The 19,795-nt window shown below is 43.8% G+C and overlaps 1 protein-coding gene across 4 annotated transcripts; it reads left to right on the top strand.

Moving 5' to 3' along the window:
* The first annotated feature begins 218 nt into the window (after positions 1-218).
* Positions 219-14,948, top strand: CLBA1 (clathrin binding box of aftiphilin containing 1). Of its 4 annotated transcripts, none has more exons than XM_075753397.1 (7): positions 219-237; positions 1,073-1,152; positions 2,821-3,499; positions 7,012-7,160; positions 8,570-8,699; positions 10,940-11,053; positions 14,184-14,948. In XM_075753397.1, the coding sequence occupies exons 3-7, from the start codon at positions 3,041-3,043 to the stop codon at positions 14,349-14,351; spliced, it is 1,020 nt and encodes a 339-aa protein (XP_075609512.1). In that variant the 5' UTR covers positions 219-237; positions 1,073-1,152; positions 2,821-3,040; the 3' UTR covers positions 14,352-14,948. The 4 variants fall into 4 exon arrangements, with proteins under 4 accessions (XP_075609512.1, XP_075609514.1, XP_075609511.1 ...); XM_075753396.1 differs by lacking the exon at positions 219-237 and adding an exon at positions 549-761; XM_075753399.1 differs by lacking the exons at positions 219-237; positions 10,940-11,053 and adding an exon at positions 546-761.
* Positions 14,949-19,795: the final 4,847 nt, after the last annotated feature.

Raw genomic sequence — 19,795 nt, 5'->3', positions numbered from 1 at the left:
AAAGGTGAAAATGTAAAGTTGTGCAAAACAGGCTCAGTAGCCGAAAAAAAAAGCTGAGCTCCCTTCAAAACTGGAAAGAGAGCTGGAACCCCAGAGGTCCCTGCAGCACAAAGTTACTGCAGCACAGGGTGATGACGCTATCCCAACAAGTGTCAGACGCTTTGGGGTGATTCACAGTCTCGCTGAGCTGGTTGGATATCCTCAGAGCTGCAGGCTGCCACAGGATGGCCACGGAGGGTAAGAAAGCAGAAAGAAAACAAATTAAAAAAATCTTTCAGAGACTCTCCAATAAAATTTCTTTGGCTCTGCATCTGGGCATTGTTCCCAAATTCAGCCTCTCGCCCTCAGATAAAGCACTACAGCCTGGAATGAGAGTCAGATGCGTGGGAGGGGAGTGCACGTATCTGTGCCTGAGCTGGAAAACATATGTACTGCAATGCCTAGAAAAAGCTTTTTACTTTGGGCCTTGCTCCAGAAAACCTTTTTCCTTGCTTTTACAAGTGTTCCTGGTGGCTTGGGACCGCCCAGATATTAAACCCAGCCCTGAGGATGGGGACGCTGAGCAGTTTTCTTCCCTGGGCCGCCCAGACATGGGAGCAGCCAGTCCTGGGCACACGGTCTCCAGCCCACGCCTCTGCTCCTCAAGCGGTGGGCGAGAAGGGGTGGTTACCCCAGGATGCGGGGTGGCGTGTGCCCAGTGACCGGACCCACGGCTTCTGGCTTTACCTGCTATGAGTGGATCAAGTCCCAGCCTCAGCAGGGTGGGGGGGCAACCAAATACCTTGGGGGCAATAGGAGAGGAATAGGAGGTCTGCTGGCTGCCGCTGGCCTATCCCTACCATTTTATTGTGAGGTAATATTACTGGGTGGATTGATTGTTACTTTTTTTAAAGTCTATATCCTGGAATTTTGTAATTAGTTGAGGATTTCAGCTATTCTCAAATTAAAAGTGGACATGAACCACCACCATCAAACCATATGCCCTTAGCCTGCCAGATCACAGGAAGATGCTGGAAAAATACTTTTGTTTTTCACCTCACGATTTTAAAATCAATCTCTTTCTGTGGAGCAGGAGCTGGCTTTGGGATCTAAACCGGTGAGGCCGTTGTAACCCAAGGGAGATGGAGGTGAAGACAACCACAGTGCCCCGGGGTAAGGCCAGAGACCCAGAGAAGTACTTGGCAAAGCAGGGAAAGGGGAGAGAACGGGAACTCGGTCAGGGCCGCAGCCAGACTTGGCTGCGGGAGGGCTGAGGCTCCTCCGCCCCTTGCTGCTCCCCGGGGCGGGCGGAGGCCGGGCAGGCCCGCGGGGGATCGGGCCTGCCGTCACGGCTGGGCACTAGCAAGCCTCTCCCGCCCGCCGCAGGAGCAGCGCCCTGGCCGAGAGCGTCCAGCGGCTCCGCTGTGCCCCCCACACCACACAGCAGCCATCCCCCGCCGGTAATGGGCCACATCCGGCACACCTAGGCCCCGCCCTCCGGCCGGTAACGGCCTCCTCCCTCCCCGCCGGCCCCGCAGCCCCGCCCCGGCACACCTAGGCCCCGCCCCTGGCGACCTGCTGGCGCGGCTCGGCTCGGCTCGGCTGGGGGCTCTCGCCGAGCGGTGGCGGCGGGGCCCTGGATCGGTGGTAAGGCTGTTTCCTCGGGGTGGCGGGGCCCCGAGCTGCCCCAACGGCCAGTGCCGCTCGGGTGCTCCCCCCGCAGCGGGGATCGCTGAGGCACGGCCGCGGCCCGTCGCTCCTCGGGGCTGTGGGGCGAGGCGGCTCGCCGTGCCCCCCCACTCCACCTGCCTCTTCCTCCTCCTCCTCCCCGGGAGCGCGGCTTCCCGCGGCGGGCAGGTGCCGGTGCCCGTGCCCGGTCACCGCCGGGGGACTCGGGCTGGCCGGGCCGGCGGTGGGAAGCGAGGGTGGAGGAGCCGCTTTCCTCGGGGGAAGCGCCGGCCGCTCCGGGTCGGGCTCTCGGCCGCCGCCCGCCGGGGCGAGGGGGGCGTCCCGGGGCAGGCCCTGGCGGCGGGCAGCCCCGCCGTGTCCCGGCCGGCCCCTCCGAGCCGGGGTCCCGCCGCTCCCGCGGTGTGTGCCCGGCCGGCCCGGTGCCACCTCCGAGGTGAACTTGGGGGAAAAAACCCTAAGATTTGTTCTGTTAAGCACAGAAAATGCCTAATAGCGGCCAGTGTTCGGAAATGGTTTTAGTGTAGCTCCTAACCCGCCACTCAAAACAGCTTGTCGGTCAGAAAAATGCTCGAGGAGACATGATTAATTTAAAATGTTAAATGCAGTTTTGCCTGTATCGTTTACAGATGCCAAACTGAACTTAGTAAATCTGTCTTAATTGCTTAAATAGTTGGAAGCACCATATTTTTCACAGGATTAAACGGCCAGTTCCCATGTTGCTGCAAATCACATTCACCTCTCCAGTAATCTTTCGGACAGGGAAAGCCCATGGAAACAAAAAGAGCACTCTCTGTTAGAGTATGCATGAGATGGATGAAATAGTTACAGAAAATATTTAGGAAGTGTTGGATATTGTCTGTAACTACTTCGGTTTGCCTCCTGTGTGCTCAATCAGTACTCAATGTCCAACGAGGTCTGTTAAGTGTTTTCTGACTGTTGTTCACTAATTTAATGACACGCTCGTGGTGTGGGCAGATAGTTAAATGTAAATTTTAAACCATTTTGCCTATGGCAAGGCAATTTTCAGTTGTATAATACTGGAATGTGTTTCTTTTAACCTGAGCAATCTTTCTCATACCTTATCAGCTATCTTTCTTAATTCCTACAGAGCCCTTATCACAGAAGTGTTTATGTATCATTCTTTCTTTGCAGGCTAATATCCTACCCAGAAAGTGAGGTTGAATAACATGCACATGCTGATTACTGGAGGAGAGGCTGAAGGACATCCTGTTTTCATTTAGCAGTGTTGTTATTCTTTAGGGTGAAATGAAGAATTTGATTCTGTTTTGGAAATATTCAGATTTCTAATGCAAACTGAACTTCAGTAGCCTTTTTTGCAGTACAGATTTCAGCAAATGAATTTTTCTTAAAGATGCAGAACCTGTCACTAGTAGAAAGTCTTACCAACACAGACACATCTCACCGGAAGTCTCTGAAAGACCTAGCAGTTGAAGTAGGTGGTATGTGTCTCCATGAAAGTGACTGTAACTTGAATGAAAGGACAAATAATGAAGAAATTAGTAATCTTGAAGTAATGCAGCAAAGCCTCCCTGTAGTGAATAGCAGAGGAAGAAGTTGTGAGGGATGTTCTGAGAGCAGTTACAGTACCTCAGAACCCAGTAGTTCCTGGGGTGACTTTGAAGGCTTCAGAGAGTCCTCAGACAAATCAGAGAGATTCAGTCATGATCTTGAAGTTTTGGTAAAGTCAACAAAAACTCGGAGAGGTGATAGGGATGTAAGCAGCGGGCATTGTAACGCTTCTGCTGGTCACTTTTGTTCTGAGCCATCTCTACACAGTGGGATACAGGAGGCTCCGAGCTCTCTAAATGAGGTATGTGTTAATAGTAAACCGAAGACCAGAAATGTTTGTGTTACTGCTTCCTACAGCTCAAGATTTGTATCTGAATATCTTCTCTATAGAGGATAATGCTGTACAGAGAGAGAAACTGTCAAGCTGCTTTGCAGCTAGCTCAAGTGGAACAAAAGCAACTTCTTTACAGTGTTTGACAAATACTTAAGTTATCCTGCTGGAGAGCTTTAAAGAATGTAATGCGCTACTTTGCTTCTAGGCACTCGGAGTAAGTAAGCAGGTAGAAATGACGAACCTTGCCCTGAAGCACATGCAAGTTAAGAGCTAGACAAGAATGAGCATAGGAAACAAAAAGTGGGGATGGTGTATAATAAAAACAGAGTGGACAAAAATTCGATGAGTTGCCTGCAAGTTTATTGAAGTAAATCAACATAACATTGAGTTAGAAATTGAAAAACAACAAAAAACCACTTTGTTATTTAATACACTGCCTGAATAATCCAACAGTCTTTCTGGAATTTTACACTGATTGTGGGTGGAAGTTAATGACTCAAATGAATATAAATAATATAATTTATTTTTTAAGATAGGATGTTACCTTCTCTCATAGAATGTTAGAAGTAATACTCTGAATAAATAATATAATGTGTCTTTTTCGGCACAAGAAAAGGTTCAGATTAAGGTCTATACCTTGTTGCAATTAATGTGTTTCCATGTTTACCAAACATGCATCACCAAAGCAAAGCAGAGTAACAAAAGGAAAATAAGAATGTAAAAATACAAACCAAAATGCCCTCATTCTTACTACTTTTATCCTAATTAAAACATTTGAGAAAAAAAAAAAAAGAGCAATTGACTAAGACTTCCATGGGTTAATCAGTAGCAGCAATAGCTTACTGCTTGTAGTCTGTTAGATGAGTTTTAGTATGCGTAGGGAACTGAGGGATTTCTGGAGACAGGCTTTCTTGCCCTTGTCTGGGAACTTTGCCTGTTGCAGAGGTATTACTAGGGAAAGCACAAAGATGTGTGTTGGGATCAGCTGTCTGGCACCCATAGAGTGGAGATCACAAGATACCTGGTTATTGGTATGCATAAACAGAATTTAATTTGTTTGTAATGCTGGAAATTGGGGACAAGAAGTCTTATGTTGAAAAAACAGTATGTAATGTCTGGAGCTCAAATAGAATATAGCAGATTGTTTGGTTTCTTTCCAAAAGTGGTCGATCTTAATCTTACTGAAGCCTTTGCTTTATTTTTGCATTTATTAAAAGCAAAAGGAAATGTCCAGTCCAAGCTAAATAAGTTAACCATGCCTGGAGTTTCAAGTTGTCTTTTCTTGTCTCAGGGTAGAGAAACAGCTGCAGAGCTGTTGGAGATTCTCTGGGTGTAGAATATACGTGTAGCTTGTCCTTTATCCCTGTGCTTTTTCTATGGTTTGTTTGAGATCATAAACTCTTCAGGTTGGGGGTCTCTCTTCTGTATGGTCAACAGAATAAAACTCCAGGTGGGTTGGAAGGGACCTCTAGAGATCATCAGAGGTCTGACCTTCAGTATCTAATGTTTCAATTAAACAATGTCGGTCTGGAACAGAATCATGTATTTTAAGGTGAAAACTATCACTAATTTCCTTGCAGTAGCTGGATATTTTGCCTGCATGATTGAATAACTTTTTTCGTGTGTTCTTTAAATACTGGCCTTTGTGAGAGGGACTAGTGCACTTGCTTAAGCACTGGAGTGTTCTGATTTAATAGGATATAGAGGATTTAGTCAAAAAGCATGGATGTGAAATTTGTGCATTCATATTTTTATAATTAGTACAAAGCTACAAGTAAATGGAAATATACCCAACTTTTGTTTTAGAAACACCCACTGAAGTAGACAGTAATAAAGGTAATTAAAAAAAAAAAATCTTGCTTTTTTCATCTGGCATGGCTAAACTATAAGCCAGTGACTCATATGCATGTCAGAGTAACATCACAGGAGATTTGAAAAATAAGGCAGATCTGTGCTTCCCTCCCCTCACGCTGCTGTGGCTGTAATCTCCCTCCACCCCAAGGCCAAGAGCAGCTGCTTGACTTTTCCTTACCTCCCATCCCATTTAGGTTTTGGTACCTACTTGGGAGCTTGTTTTGGTTTTTTTTTTTTTTTTTTCCTTGACTGTGACTCTCCATGTATGCTATAGCAAGTGTGGTTTCACAGAATTCTGCTTCTCAGGCATCTTTCTCCTCTGTATAGTATCCCTAGTTGTAAGTTAAGTCTACTATAATAATTTACAAATTGATTTAAAGTATTCTGACACTTTGGGCAAGATTGAAAAGATTTTACCCAGGAGTTTTTGAATGCCCCGGCTGTCGCCCCTCAGGACAGGCAGTTTCGCAAGGCCTTACTTCAGGAGGGGGCAGCCAGGGGCACAAATTCTATTTCTAGAAGCATCCTCAGAAGTACAGAAGCTTTCTACCAGTTCTGTTGATTTTTGCCCACTCATCATTAGATTAAATCCGTACTCTCTCAGTATTGACTGCACTTGTCTGAGTTCTGTATAATGAAACTGCGGAAATATCTCTATTTCAGCTGCTTGAGTTACAATTACACAAAACTGTCAAAATACAGAGTATCCATACTTATGTTTTTCAGATTAAGCTGTTGATTGCTAGGCAAAGAAAAACAGTCTGGTTTCCTTCCCTAGTTTTCACACAATGTTGCTGCTCCTGGGTTGCGTTCCCTCTGCAGGGTGTTGAAGTCAATTAGTTGCCTTGATTTAGAAAACTGCAGTAACTCCTTCTTTGAAGGAGTAAAAGGACAAAGCTTCTGGACCAGATGGCATGATAACATCGCTTTAGGATAGGATGTAAATTATACACATTTTTCCTTGTATATGTATTTCTTAGTTTTCAGATAACCCCATTACTTCTAGTAGGCCTGTTGGGATCACTCATGTGCCTATGTTCAGTCCTCCAAACCTCCTCCTCATCACTGCCGGAGGAGGAACAAGTATGTCGGTCTGGCTCTGATTTTTAATATAGGCTGGAAAAAGTTTGGTGCAAATGCAAGAATGTAGAGACATACTCACCCCAGCTTTTATGCAGACTTACACAGTGCAAGTATTTATTGGTAACTATAGCATTTAGTAGTTGTGTTACGTTTGGCTGAATTGAGCGTGTTCGACTATGAAGTTAGCAAAACAAGCTTTTGAATTGATGTATACATCAGTTTTGACCTGGACTGAATTAGCCGAGCAGACAAAGGAGTCTTGAGTGCTCATAGACAAACCGGTCTATAACTTAGTAGCTGGGAAGCTAGAGGCTGAGGTTCATCAGAAACTCTTGAACTCTTGCTTCTCCTTCTCTAATTCTAAGTAAATACTCAAAACACTGAACTATGGGCTCAGTCCCTCTGTGCCATTAATATTAATACAAATTTTAAAAACAATCAATAATACAATCTCTAGAAACATCGTAGACTTTGGACTAGGTCCTTCATGAACTGTGGGGATGGCCTGTATAACATATGTAATAAAACTCTGTTTTTCCTAGGCAAACCACAGCTATGAGGATATATTTAAGGTGGGCTTTCCAGAAGTCTTTGTATCACAGTCCAGAGAGAACATAAGAAGCTTAGATCAAGTACTTGATACAAATAATGAAGATGTTGGGAATCCTGAATGTGTGAAGAATCAACTTTGGTAATGAGTTTAGATGAACAGGTTTTAAAGAAAAAAAAAAATAGAAGTTCCTCAGCAATTACACTGTTTATTTCATAATTTAAAAATCAGTGGTACTTGCAGGTGAACTTAAAAATCTTTTTAATCACCATGCTCTTCGGCACATAAATCTTACCAATTTTGTATTGTGTTGTTAAAGGAAATGGATTGTGTTTTAGCCATTGGAAAACAAGGAAGAGAATACATCAAAATTATGAATTCCTGCTTAGGGGTTTTCCTGCTGTTGGTGTGCCTTCTTATGACTAAGCCTCTGGAATGCCAGAACACCCATTAGGCAGCCTGTTCTTCCTGTTCGTTTGTCCTTTCTTTACGACACATCTGACTTATTTCTCCACCATCTGAGGCAGGAGCGTTGTTGCTGCTTCTACTGACAACCTACTCACTTTTTTTTTTTCTCCTTCTCCAATTTTCCCAGGTGGCAACTTCTTCTCATGGTTAACCAGATGTGCTTCAGAATCTGTGGTGCATCTGACTTCTTTCCTGGAGTTATATTAATAAAAATTAGTATCATTAAATTAGCTTTCTCTTAAGACGCCTGGAATGCTTTGAGATTTGTTACATGTTTTTGAAGGATCAGCAGCTTCTCAGCAGTATTGTAGTTATTTTTGCATACATCTGAGGGTTTGTATTTAGAAAGCTAGGTCAGACCATGGTTTGGAAATGTCCTAAGAATCACAAGAAATGTAAAAACATTTAATGTGGGCATCCTTTTGGCAGGTTCCTTGTATATGCACTATATTTTAATCAGCTTCAAACTTGTGGAGAAATAGGATATATATGTAAAAGGGACTGCAATATTATAACAGAGTAGAAACTACAGACAAAAGAGCCCTGATGTACTGTAGTGACTAAGATCAATGATAATAGCATCCTGTACTAAGCAAGAAACATCTGGATTTATATAGAAGAATGAATGCAATGTAAGAACCCAAAGCACTATGTAGAGGGAACTCTTAATTCTTCGCTGCTGCAGTGGAGAAGCATGACTGATAGGAAGGAGAAAGGTTTGAGAGACAGAAAATGCAAAGTGCAGAATTAATAGGGCTGAACTCTACCCACATTCCAGAGAAGCAATTGAATAATGCAAGTTGTTGGCATGTAACAGTCTCCAAAATATACTTCTAATGCACTTCTTATCTGAGAAGCCCAAACATACAGTTATGTTGACTTACTGTTTCCGTTAATTGTCATGCGAGCTTATTAGTACGTTGGGTTGATAGTCTGAATGAATGTAGAAAGAGTTTTAAGATAAGTTGCTTTTTATACTAGGGTAGGCTAGTACATGACCGTATGCAGTGAAGATAACTAAGTTATATACGTTCACTGGAAACTAACACCTTCTAACCTCAAAATTGTGTTTTCTTTCTTAGCATTGATTCTGGAAACATATGGAGAACACTTAGAGACTTTGATAATACCACCAGCTTAAGACATCCCTGGAGTAAATCTCATTGCCAAGAAAACCTCTTGAGTGTTCTTGGAATAGATGCAAATGAAAAGGTAATTGAACAACGGTTTGCTAGTGCGCCAGCATAAACACTTGGTTACGAAACTGATTTTCTGTGAGCTATACGTGCAGATGCATGAGGAACTAGATCTGGGTGAGTCATAAGTTTTTTTACAAGAGAGCCTTTTAAAATGACAGTCAAGTTGTTTTCTCATCATTATGTGTAACTAACTATGAAATGAAATAGGATCAAATTTTGATCGTCTTTACATTGAAGTTTCCACTATGGAGTGCCCTGTTGTTAGGTGGTACGTTCAGCTCTACTATAGATGTAGAATTAGCTTTCAGATGTGTGTGTGGTGAGGTGATTTTCTTCTTTGCTCAGAGTATGAGAAAATTGTTAGCATCTAGTATCTTTCCATTAAGTGAAAATCAGATTTGAATCAGAGAGGCTGTTAAAGTAATTACTGAATATTTTTACTGTATACAAACTGAAAGTGTGTTCCGCTTCCCTTTTCCTCAGATTATTCTGTCTGTTTTTGCAAGGCTTGAGGGAGAGTATGTTTTAAATTGAATCAAGACCAAACCAACAGTATTGAAAGATCTCCAAAAGACATGTCTCTGTTTAATCTCTTGTTTTGAGAAGATAAAGGTATCTGAGATGGTTTAGTACTCAGCCTAGTTATTTAGTTAGGATAAATTAGTCACATGTGGTTTTCAGAAGTAACTGTTTCAATTGAAAATTTGATTGCTAAAGCATGGGGGGTACTGCATTCAATTTTGATTTTATGAACATATTTGACCTTTCATGTAAGTTATATACAAACAGAACAACAGGTATAGGAAGGTACTCTGCACTTGAAAGTCACTTTTATAGAACTGTCACTTAAGAGGAGAGAATGGGAGACATTTCTCCAATGTAGTTAAATTCCCCTTCTGTTCCTTTCTTCCCACAGATACATCAACATTAAATCAATGCCCAGGTAGCTTAAACTTATGTCGTTACTTCTTTTCTGCTACTGGAAAATTGTATTGCTTTTAACAGTACCTATGAAGGTGTATTTCTCAGCTATTTTCTGGTGTAGATTAAGGTTAATTTTAATTGGAAATGGCTTTTTTATTTGTTTAAGTCACAATTAGATTTATGTGTGTAGAACTTGTTCTGGTGTAAAATTGTTTCAATGCAGGGGAGGTGGGCACATGATAAATCAAAATACAGCTTCAGAAAGTAAAATTTAGTGGTTATTGTTATTTGAAGGTGTGGTGGGTTGACCTTGGCTGGAGGTCAGGTGCCCCCCAAAGCCACTCTATCACTCCTGCTCCTCAACTGGACAGGGGAGAGAAAATACAGTGAAAGGCTCCTGGGTCGAGATAGGGACCGGGAGAGATCGTTCACTAATTACCGTCATGGGCAAAACAAACTAAAAAAAAAAAAATTAATTTGATAATAAATTAGATGAAACAGGGTAGAGCAATGAGAAATAAAACCAAATCTTAAACCACCTCTCCCCACCCCTCCCTTCTTCCCAGGCTCAACTTCACACCTGATTTTCTACCTTCTCCCCCCCCAGCAGCACAGGGGGATGGGGAATGGGGGTTGTGGTCAGTTCATCACACTGTGTCTCTGCTGCTTCTTCCTCCTCAGGAGGGGGACTCCTTACACTCTGCCCCTGCTCCAGCGTGGGGTCCCTCCCACAGGAGACAGTCCTCCATGAACTTCTCCAACGTGAGTCCTTCCTAAAGGCTGCAGTTCTTCACAAACTGCTCCAGCGTGGGTCCCTTCCACGAGGTGCAGTCCTTCAGGAGCAAACTGCTCCAGTGTGGGTCCCCCACAGGCTGCAGGTGGAATCTCTGCTCCCTATCATCAACGTCCATGGGCTGCAGGGGAACAGACTGCCTCACCATGGTCTTCTGCTCCAGCACCTGGAGGACCTCCTGCCCCTCCTTCTTCCCTGACCTTGGTGTCTGCAAAGTTCCTCACATTTCACTCTGGCTGCAAAAACTGCTGCTCCTTTTTTTTTTTTTTCCTTCTTAACTCTGTTACCCCAGAGGCGCTACCACCATGGCTGATGGGCTTGGCCTTGGCCTTGGCCAGCAGCGGGTCTGTCTTGGAGCCGGCTGGCCTTGGCTCTATCGGACAAAGGGGAAGCTTCTCGCAGAAGCCACCCTTGCAGCCCCCCTGCCACCAAAATCTTGCCACGCAAACCCAAACCAGAAGGAAGTGTCTCTCTAGGTTATATTCTTTGAGATCAGATAGAAATTCACGAAGAAAATGTAAATTATGTTTTATTAGGACTTTTTGGAGAGCCAGGATGACATTTTTGAGGAATCAAATGTTAAAGATAATGAAGACTTCAGATTTGATGGATTCAATATTAATGACTGCAAAGCACTGATCCAGACCAAGGTAAGAATTGCTCTGAAAGCAAGGGCTTCAGGGAACCACAGAGTGTCTTTTACATGCTCCTCATGTTGTAGCCAGCTGTTCTAGCATATGTCGTAGAATCATAGCATGTTTTGGGTTGGAAAGGACCACAGAGATCATCTAGTTCCAAATCCCCTGCCATGGGCGGGAACATGCTCCACTAGACCAGGTTGTCCAAAGCCCCATCCAGCCTGGCCTTGAACACTTCCAGGGATGGGGCAGCCACAGCTTCCCTGGGCAACCTCTTCCAGTGCCTCACCACCCTCACAGGAAAGAATTTCTTCCTAATGTCTAATCTAAATCTACCCTGTTTTAGTTTAAACACGTTACCCCTTGTCCTGTCACTACACTCCCTGATAAACAGTCCCTCTCCAGCTTTCCTGAAGGCCCCTTTAGGTACTGGAAGACTGCAATTAGGTCTCCCTGGAGCCTTGTCTTCTCCAGGCTGAACAACCCCAACTCTCTCAGCCTGTCCTAATAGGAGAGGTGCTCCAGCCCTCTGATCATCTTCATGGCCCTCCTCTGGACTCACTCCAACAGCTCCATGTCCTTCTTATGTTGGGGCCCCCAGAGCTGGATGCAGTACTGCAGGTGGGATGTCACGAGAGTGGAGTAGAGGGGCAGAATCCCCTCCCTCGACCTGGTGGTCACGCTTCGTTTGATGCAGCCCAGGACACGGTTGGCTTTCTGGGCTGCAAGTGACATTGCTGGCTCATGTTGAGCTTCTCATCAATCAACACCCCCAAGTCTTTCTCCTCAGGGCTGCTCTTAATCCATTCCCTGCCCAGCCTGCGCTTGGGATTGCCCCGACCCATGTGCAGGACCTTGCACTTGGCCTTGTTGAACTTCATGCAGTTCGCACGGGCCCACCTCTCCAGCCTGTCAAGGTCCCTCTGGATGGCATCCCTTCCCTCCAGTGTGTTGACCACACCACACAGCTTGGTGTTGCCAGCAAACTTGCTGAGGGTGCACTCGATCCCACTGTCCATGTTGCCAACAAAGATGTTAAACAGCACTGGTCCCAATACCAACCCCTGAGAAACACCACTCGTTGCTGTTCTCCACTTGGACATTGAGCCGTTGACCACAACTCTTTGAGTGCGACCATCCAGCCAATTCCTTATCCACTGAGTGGTCCATCAGTCAAATCCATGTGTCTCTAATTCAGAGACAAGGATGTCGCGTGGGACAGTGTCAAATGCTTTGCACAAGTCCAGGTAGATGACATCTGTCACTCTTCCCTTATCTGTCACTGTCCCGCTCTACCAACGCTGTAACCCTGCTCCATGATGCTGTAATATGCTCCATGATCTTGCTGGGCACAGAGATGAGACTGACTGGTCTATAGGTCCCTGGGTCTTCCTTTTCTCCCTTTTTAAAAATGAAGGTTATGTTTCCCCTTTTCCAGTCAGTGGGAACTTCACCGGACTGCCACGACTTCTCAAATATGATGGAGAGTGGCTTAGCCACTTCATCTGCCAGTTCCCTCAGGACATGTGGATGCATCTCATCAGGTCCCATGGCCTTGTGCACCTTCAGGTTCCTTAGATATTCTCAAACCTGATCTTCTCCTACAGTGGGTGGTTCTTCATTCTTCAGTCCCTGCCTTTAATTTCTGTGACCTGGGCAGCGTAGCTTGAATACTTGCTGGTGAAGACCGAGGCAAAGAAGTCGTTGAGTACGTCAGCCTTCTCCGTATCCTGGGTAACCAGGTCGCCTGTTCCCTTCTGGAGGGGACCCACATTTTCCCTCATCTTCCTTCTATCACTGACATACCCATAGAAACTTTTCTTCTTGTCCTTAACATTCCTGGCGAGATTTAATTCTATCTGTCCTCATGTAATTATTTGGATGCAGAGTTGTGTTTTGCTCTTTGAAACCTATCTATCTGACAGCTTTAGAAAGGGTACAATATAACGTACTAAATGCAAAGAACAGCGATATATAAAATGTAGTCAGGATGCTCTGATGACAAAGGAAGATTAGCGTGTCTGTAGAAGGATCAACATGTCAATCACCGAGAATGATGATTTTAACTCCCTCCTGACATCTATGGGAAGGGAGACATTAGAAGCAAAGCTGGTAAGAGAAGAAGTTGCATTCAGACTTGCATTTCATATATTCAGAATGAGTCAGATTTGGTTTGCTCACTTGAGGAGAAAACAGGAACTGCTTAAGGAGGAAGGCAGAATTGATGTTATAATTTTGAGATTTGAGAATGTTACTGTTTTTAAGCTGTGTTACAAAACATAGAGAAATGAAATTGAAATACTTTGTTGTTAGTGCATTTATGTCTGTGGTCAAACCGACCTTAATAAGCTCTGTTTCTTTCTTGCTAAAGCAATGGAAGTTGGAAGGAAAATTCTGTCTTTTCCATTGCTTTAAAAAAAAAAGATCAGTCACATTGTGTTTTTAACAAACTATTTTGGATTAATGTTCTTAACCCAAGGTCCCTTCCTCAGTGGAGAATAAACTTGAGCAGTGGTTGTTGCTGTGGAGATGCATAGTTTGAGGCACGCTTTCCTTGCTCTGTTTTATTCTGTTTACTGCATTGGACAATGAAGATGTATACTGTTCTGGGAACCTTGTACGTAAGAGATGTTAGACTGGAGAATTCAGAAAGAAAACCAAAAAAGACTGTCCAGCTTGTTCCTTCATAATTCAGTTCTGCTTCCTTCAATGAGTACATGAGGGTGAGATCGCAGTAGCTGACACATACTTGGAAATGTGTAAAATGTGGACAAGGTTTAGGCAAAGGAGAAGTGGTTCAGGTCAATGAAGAAGGAGTAAAAGTAAAAAGAATCATGATCCCAAGTTAAGGTAAATGGACAGTATTTTTCTGGAGCAGCCTCTGAAGGGAACGAACAAGCCCAGCAGGTTTTGGTGTCTCAAAGTAAGGCTCATTAGGAAATGTATGTTGCCATTTCTAATTTTAAGTAAGTTAAATCATATAGTGGGATGTTTTCAATGGATCTTCCTAGTTATGTCCTTTTTTTCTTCTTACGCTAATTTTATTTTTATGAAAACTGTATAAAAATTAGATTGAAATATGCAAAGTGATTAACTTACTGTAGGATGGAAAAAATTAACTTAGTTTTTCTTTTTCACTCAGCTTTCTGTATCACCGGATTCCAGACATGGTCATCTTTTTACCTGTAACCTCTTTTTGAAAACCACACCGTCAAATGGAAACATGCAATATATAACAATCCCAAGGAAAAAGCACATTTTTGCTACACAAAACCTAAAACCGAAATTTTTCAGTAGTGATGTTTGTTGAACCAAATGCACTTTTTAATCTTTTTTGTTTTTTTCTTTTTGAACTGAATGCAGTTTGCTTTCATTTTGTTACTGGCTTGGTACTATAGAGCACATATGTTCTTTAGGGAAGTGACATATTACTGTATATGAGGTACCTAAAGCCACATTATTAGAAGTTATTTATCCTATTTAGTTGTGAAGTCAAAGGTGTAATTTTGTCCTGTGAAGTTTTGCTGCAGGGTGGTGTCTCTTGCAGTAAATCCAGCTGCAGTCACACTTTAATGATGCTCTGGTGGACTACTCTCCTGAACTACTGACCTCTCAGGCCTTAATGCCTCTTCAGTCAAAACCCTTGTTTCCCTGCCAAAATCTAAATGCTCCTCAGGTGTTGTGTAACCTGTGCCTTGTCACCATCTCCGGCTTGGATCAGCTGAGATCTGTTACTTTGCCACTGCTGACCCTGACAAGAAGAGCCTTCTACATCTGGTGGCTTCCGCTGGGCTGTAGAAAAATAAAACTCTTAATTTAAAGCCTACTGTGGTAATATGGGTAGAGTCAGTGAAATGTTTTGTTCTGGTGTTGGTTTCTAGCTGAAATAAATCACCTCCCTGAAGCTAATTTTAGCAGGACTTCTTGGATTCATTTGGCTACCAAACACTTACACCAGGCATAACCGTGTGTGTTCAAGCTCAGCAGTGCTGTAGTTCAGGATGTGCACCGCGCAGTGCTGTAACTTGCTGCCCTTCGCTTCACTCTCCTTCACATCATCCGTGGCACTTCCCTGCCAACTGCAACAGCTTTGTTTATTCGTTGGTAATAACTTTTAAGCAAGTTACTAATCTATTTACTGCTTTGCCATTCTGAATATGGCTCTTTATTTTAAAGACTTGCTAAGCCCTGCAACTGCCATTTTATGTGTTAAAAGCAGGGAACACGCTTGGATATTCCAAAACTATGTCAGTTAATTTAATGACTTGCCTATTCTGTTCTTCAAATTAAGACTACTATAAAAGCACTGGCAGACTCCAACCCTTAATCTAGTTAACTGTTCAGCAGCGAAATTACAATTGTTGTAATAACTCAGAACTTTAGTAACGTTTATGATACCTCAGTGCTATTACATGGGCTGAGCTGTGTGTTGGTTACTCAGTCAATGGAAACAGGCCATTTGGAAAGGTGCTGTTTGAAAGCGGCTCAGCAGCTTCCCTGGCCCGGGAGGGACACTGAAAACTCCATGGGGATACAAGAGCAGGGTTAACTTTTACGCTTAACACTGGATTTGAATCCGTTTTCAATTTCCCTTGTGAGTCTTTCAGAGCACTTAAATGTGCATTAAACAGGTTGCAGTTATAAACTCACAAAATAGTAAATTGCCAATAAATGATGACAGGATAGTTGAGGTTGGCAATAAACATTGAAATCAATTTTAAGACTAAAACGTCATTCATTGTTGTGCTTTTGGACAAGCAGGGCCCTGCAGAGGGGCTGGAGGTGGCAGTTTGTAGCAGGTGTGACACCAGCTGAGGCACCGAACCCCAGAGGCTCTTTTCTTCTGGGCTTTCAAGCTTGCTTTTGCGGGATGAAGGTATCAAAGATTGTTTTGCACCGTTACCCCAGGGGAAGGGTGAACACATGGTCTTTCCCTCACACTAGCCAGTTTTACAGCCCTGTCCAAGGTACAGATTGGGATAGAAAAGGGTTTCAGCCCTTTATGGTTCAGTGCGAAGAAACCTACTGGGGTTCCAAAGGTGACAGGGCTCCACATTTCAGGTTTTTCTTTTTGGACAGATGCTTTGGGCCACTTGAGCCCGTCCTGCCTGTAAACACTGACTGTGCAATACAATGGAGAGAGTTTTGAGTCCTGTCTTCAGTCTGAGATTAACAAATTCATCTCTTCAAATAAAAAGACTAGCAGATTTGAAATTACAAAGTAATTCAATTCAGTTTCAAGTTTGTGGAGTCCTGGCCGCCCTCAGCACAATTTGGACACAACCTGTGTATTTGGGGCTGTTCACAAACAGAGAGTTGCACTCCATGGCGCTTTAACTGACAAGAGAGCATCCTCGGGGAGGGAAACCAAGTGTTAGCAGCCCGCTTTCTGGGGTATTGCGTAGTAGCAATTAGCCTCTGGGAAACGAGGGGTGCCGGAAACCCCTCTGGTGTGTTTTGCACAAAGAGTAGTGGTTCGTTTCCTGTAGTCATTTCCTTGTTCCTCCTTCCCGGCGCCCCGCCACGCGTGCCAGCGCTGCGCACCCACCCTCCCGCTGCACGGCTGCCCTGGGAAGCGGCAGGTGTTGCGGCTGTGAAAGTGGTGCACCCAGGAAATAAAACTTCGTATCTTACTACGCTTTAAGCTACGACTTTCATCATTTTTAATCTTAGTGGTGAGCTCTCAGCTGTGAAACACTTGAGTTTTGATGAACTAAACATGTTACTGTACTCTACTCTGTTTGCGGAAAGCAAACACCGTAGACTTTTGACATTTGCTTAGGATTTTGGAAAGGTGAAAAACTAAAGCAAGGTAAGAGTTTGAGAGAGCAGAGCTAGGCAGAAATGCCTTTTCCTTCCACTGAGATTAGAGGGAAAAATATACCCATAGAACAAAGTTTTAAAAAGTTCAGCAACATAATTACTGAAATGTTTCCTTTGTAGGAGGAACACTGTAAACAGCTTCAGAAAAAAAAAAAAGAACTACTACATTGCAAAAGACTGGAAATATTTCAATGCATATTCTGTTGAAAGCTATAAGTACAATTTTAGGGCACTTATTTCAACTAATAATCCTTAAAATTGAGCAGAGTAGGAAGGCAAAGTTTTGGGAAGTTTTGTTTTAGAAACAGCATATTGATAGTATTTGTAGACTTATTTTTCAAGTCCAAATAAAATGTAGAATTTGGTTAACAAAAAAAAAAAAGGGGGGCATGCCAGACCTTAGGATGATTTCCAAGTATACCATAAGCCCACCATTGGTTGGACATATGCAGAAGACTTGGGAGTAAAAAAACCAACCAAACAAAAAGTCTTTGAAAAGAACTTTTAAGCTTTTACAAGTGCAAGGTTATCACAGGATTTAAAAGCACTCTGATCTTTTTAATAGTGAAAATCAGTTTTAATAGTCCTCCCATTTTTTTAATGGAAGGACTTACTGTAGTACTCCTACTGCAATTAAGATGGCAGAGGGAATTTGGCTACAAATGAGCTGCATTCAAATTAATTGTTACCACCCGAAACTTCCCTGTGGATCTGCGTTTAACTCACCAGATCCACTCTGGAGGATTTCAGAGACGACAAACCCAGAGCAGCGCGCCAGCAGATGCAACAAGCTTGCTTCACCTAACCAAGTTCTCCGTTCCCTCTCCTGAAATACAGGTGGAGCCTGAGGAATTCTCATCCCGAGGTGCAGCCGGGGTGCCAAAGCACAGCCAGCCCAGCTTTGTGCTCTGCTGGGGTCACTGGCTCCTAACCAGGGAAAAATGTATGGAATGAAGTTGCAACATTTCTTTCTTTTTCAATCAAGGCAAGATGTCTGTGAATGCCGGGCAAATACTTAAATGACAAGAATCTTCCAGCTTCCCTGAACATCTGCTTTAATAATACATACTTTTATAGACACGCTTCTGCATCTCAATAGCTTAACTCCTCACTTCTAATATTTTAATAGCTCATAATTAGTTTTGCCACTAATCATAGCCCATCTTCCTCATGGAGCTAATGGGTAAGTTTGGTTTTTGTGTGTTCAATTCTTGCTTGAGCTGAAAAGTCTTTTTAAGTCTTACTTCCAGTGTACAGAATACTGAACTCAACAGAGCACTCAGGGTAGTACTTGCATCTCCCCAGTTAAGCCCTGTCTTAAACCAGCATTGCACCAAGCTGTGCTGTTCAGCCTCTTTTAAGCCCAGATCCTTCATCATGGCTGCCCTGGTTTCGGCAGCAATAGTTAATTTTCTTTCTGGCAGCTAGTGTGGTGCTGTGTTTTGGGTTTAGGACGAGGACAATGCTGATAACACTGATGTTTTTATTGCTGCCAAGCAGTCAAGGACTTTTCAGCTTCTCATCCTGCCTTGCTAAGAGAAGGCAGAGGGTGACCAAGCAGCTGACCCAGGCTGACCAAAGAGATATTCCATACCATATGACATCATGTCCCATTTCTAATTGGTCAGCTGGGGGTCTTGTGTGGTAGCCAAGGGTCTTGCTCAGCATCGACTTCTGTGTGATGGCCTTTGTCTTCCCAGGTAACAGTTACACATGATGGAGCCCTGCTTTCCTGGAGATGGCTGAACACCTGCCTGCCCATGGGAAGCAGGGAATGAATTCCTGGTTTTGCTTTGCTTGTGGATGCGGGCTAGGAGCTAGGGGTGTTACATAGCATTGACTTTGGGTGGGAAATGGTACTGTTCGTCACTTGTTTTGTACATATTAATACTATTATTAATAATTTTCCTTTTGGTGTTTGTCCTATTAAACTGTTTGTATCTCAACCCACAAGTTCTCTTTCACTCTTGATTCTCTCCCCCATCCTGCTGGGGGAGTGAACAAGCAGCTGCGTGGTGCTCAGCTGCCAGCCAGGGCTAAACCACAACAGTGGCTAAAACTGATGGAAGTATTTGCAACCCTACACCACCTTTAGAATCTCAACATGAGCTGAAAGCAACACACTTCAAAAATATTTTCTTAAAAGACCAAACCCAAAGACCCATCAGCACAGGAGCAGGTCCATTCTGCAGTACAGGTAGTGTCCTGCTCAGTGACGCAGTCACAGTGTAACGTCACGCTAGTAGCCACCTCACAGCCCAACCCAGACTTCCCTGAAGTTGTTACCTCTAGACCTATGCTTTTCACTCTGTGGTCAGCTAGCTCCAGGACAAAAGGGAAGAATTCCTAGTCTGGCAGTAGCAGACAATGCATTTATCTCCTCAATAAGTGAAGTTCATTGTGGAAGACTCAGGATCTTGTTTTAGAGGTCCACAACAGGAAGGGGTTGGAAACCTGGGAACCTGCAGTCACTGGTGTAATTGGTGTTAGCACAGACTAAGCAAACAGCGTTCCCCTAGCACCGAGCAGCAGTTTTTTTGTCCCCGACTGAAAAGTGTACAAGTCTGAAGTATCAACAGTACATGCATCAAGGACACTTGTATCTGATGCTTGCTTTCAAGCGTGGCCACCCCTGCAGCAACACTGAGAACTGCACAGGCAGGGAAGACTACACTGGGCAGTCCAGACAAAACCAGCCCAGCGTCACCTGCTCACACCACGAATCCCCCACCCCACCAGCTGGAAGAAATGCTCTGTAGGACACCTCCTGACACAAAGGGGAGGCGAAGCCCTGTATAGTATTTAGTATTTCTGGGGAGAAAGGAGAGGGGGAAAAAAAAAAAAAAAAGAGAAGAACAATCACTTAGGGAAAATGTTACATCTCCATGAGTAAAAGACCAAATGAAGGGTGGCAAGGTACCGCGGGTTTTG

The sequence above is a fragment of the Balearica regulorum genome, chromosome 5 (assembly GCF_011004875.1).
Source record: "Balearica regulorum gibbericeps isolate bBalReg1 chromosome 5, bBalReg1.pri, whole genome shotgun sequence".
Lineage (NCBI taxonomy): Eukaryota > Metazoa > Chordata > Aves > Gruiformes > Gruidae > Balearica > Balearica regulorum.
Note: the sequence above shows the minus strand (reverse complement) of the source record. Positions and strands in the feature narration are given on the sequence as shown.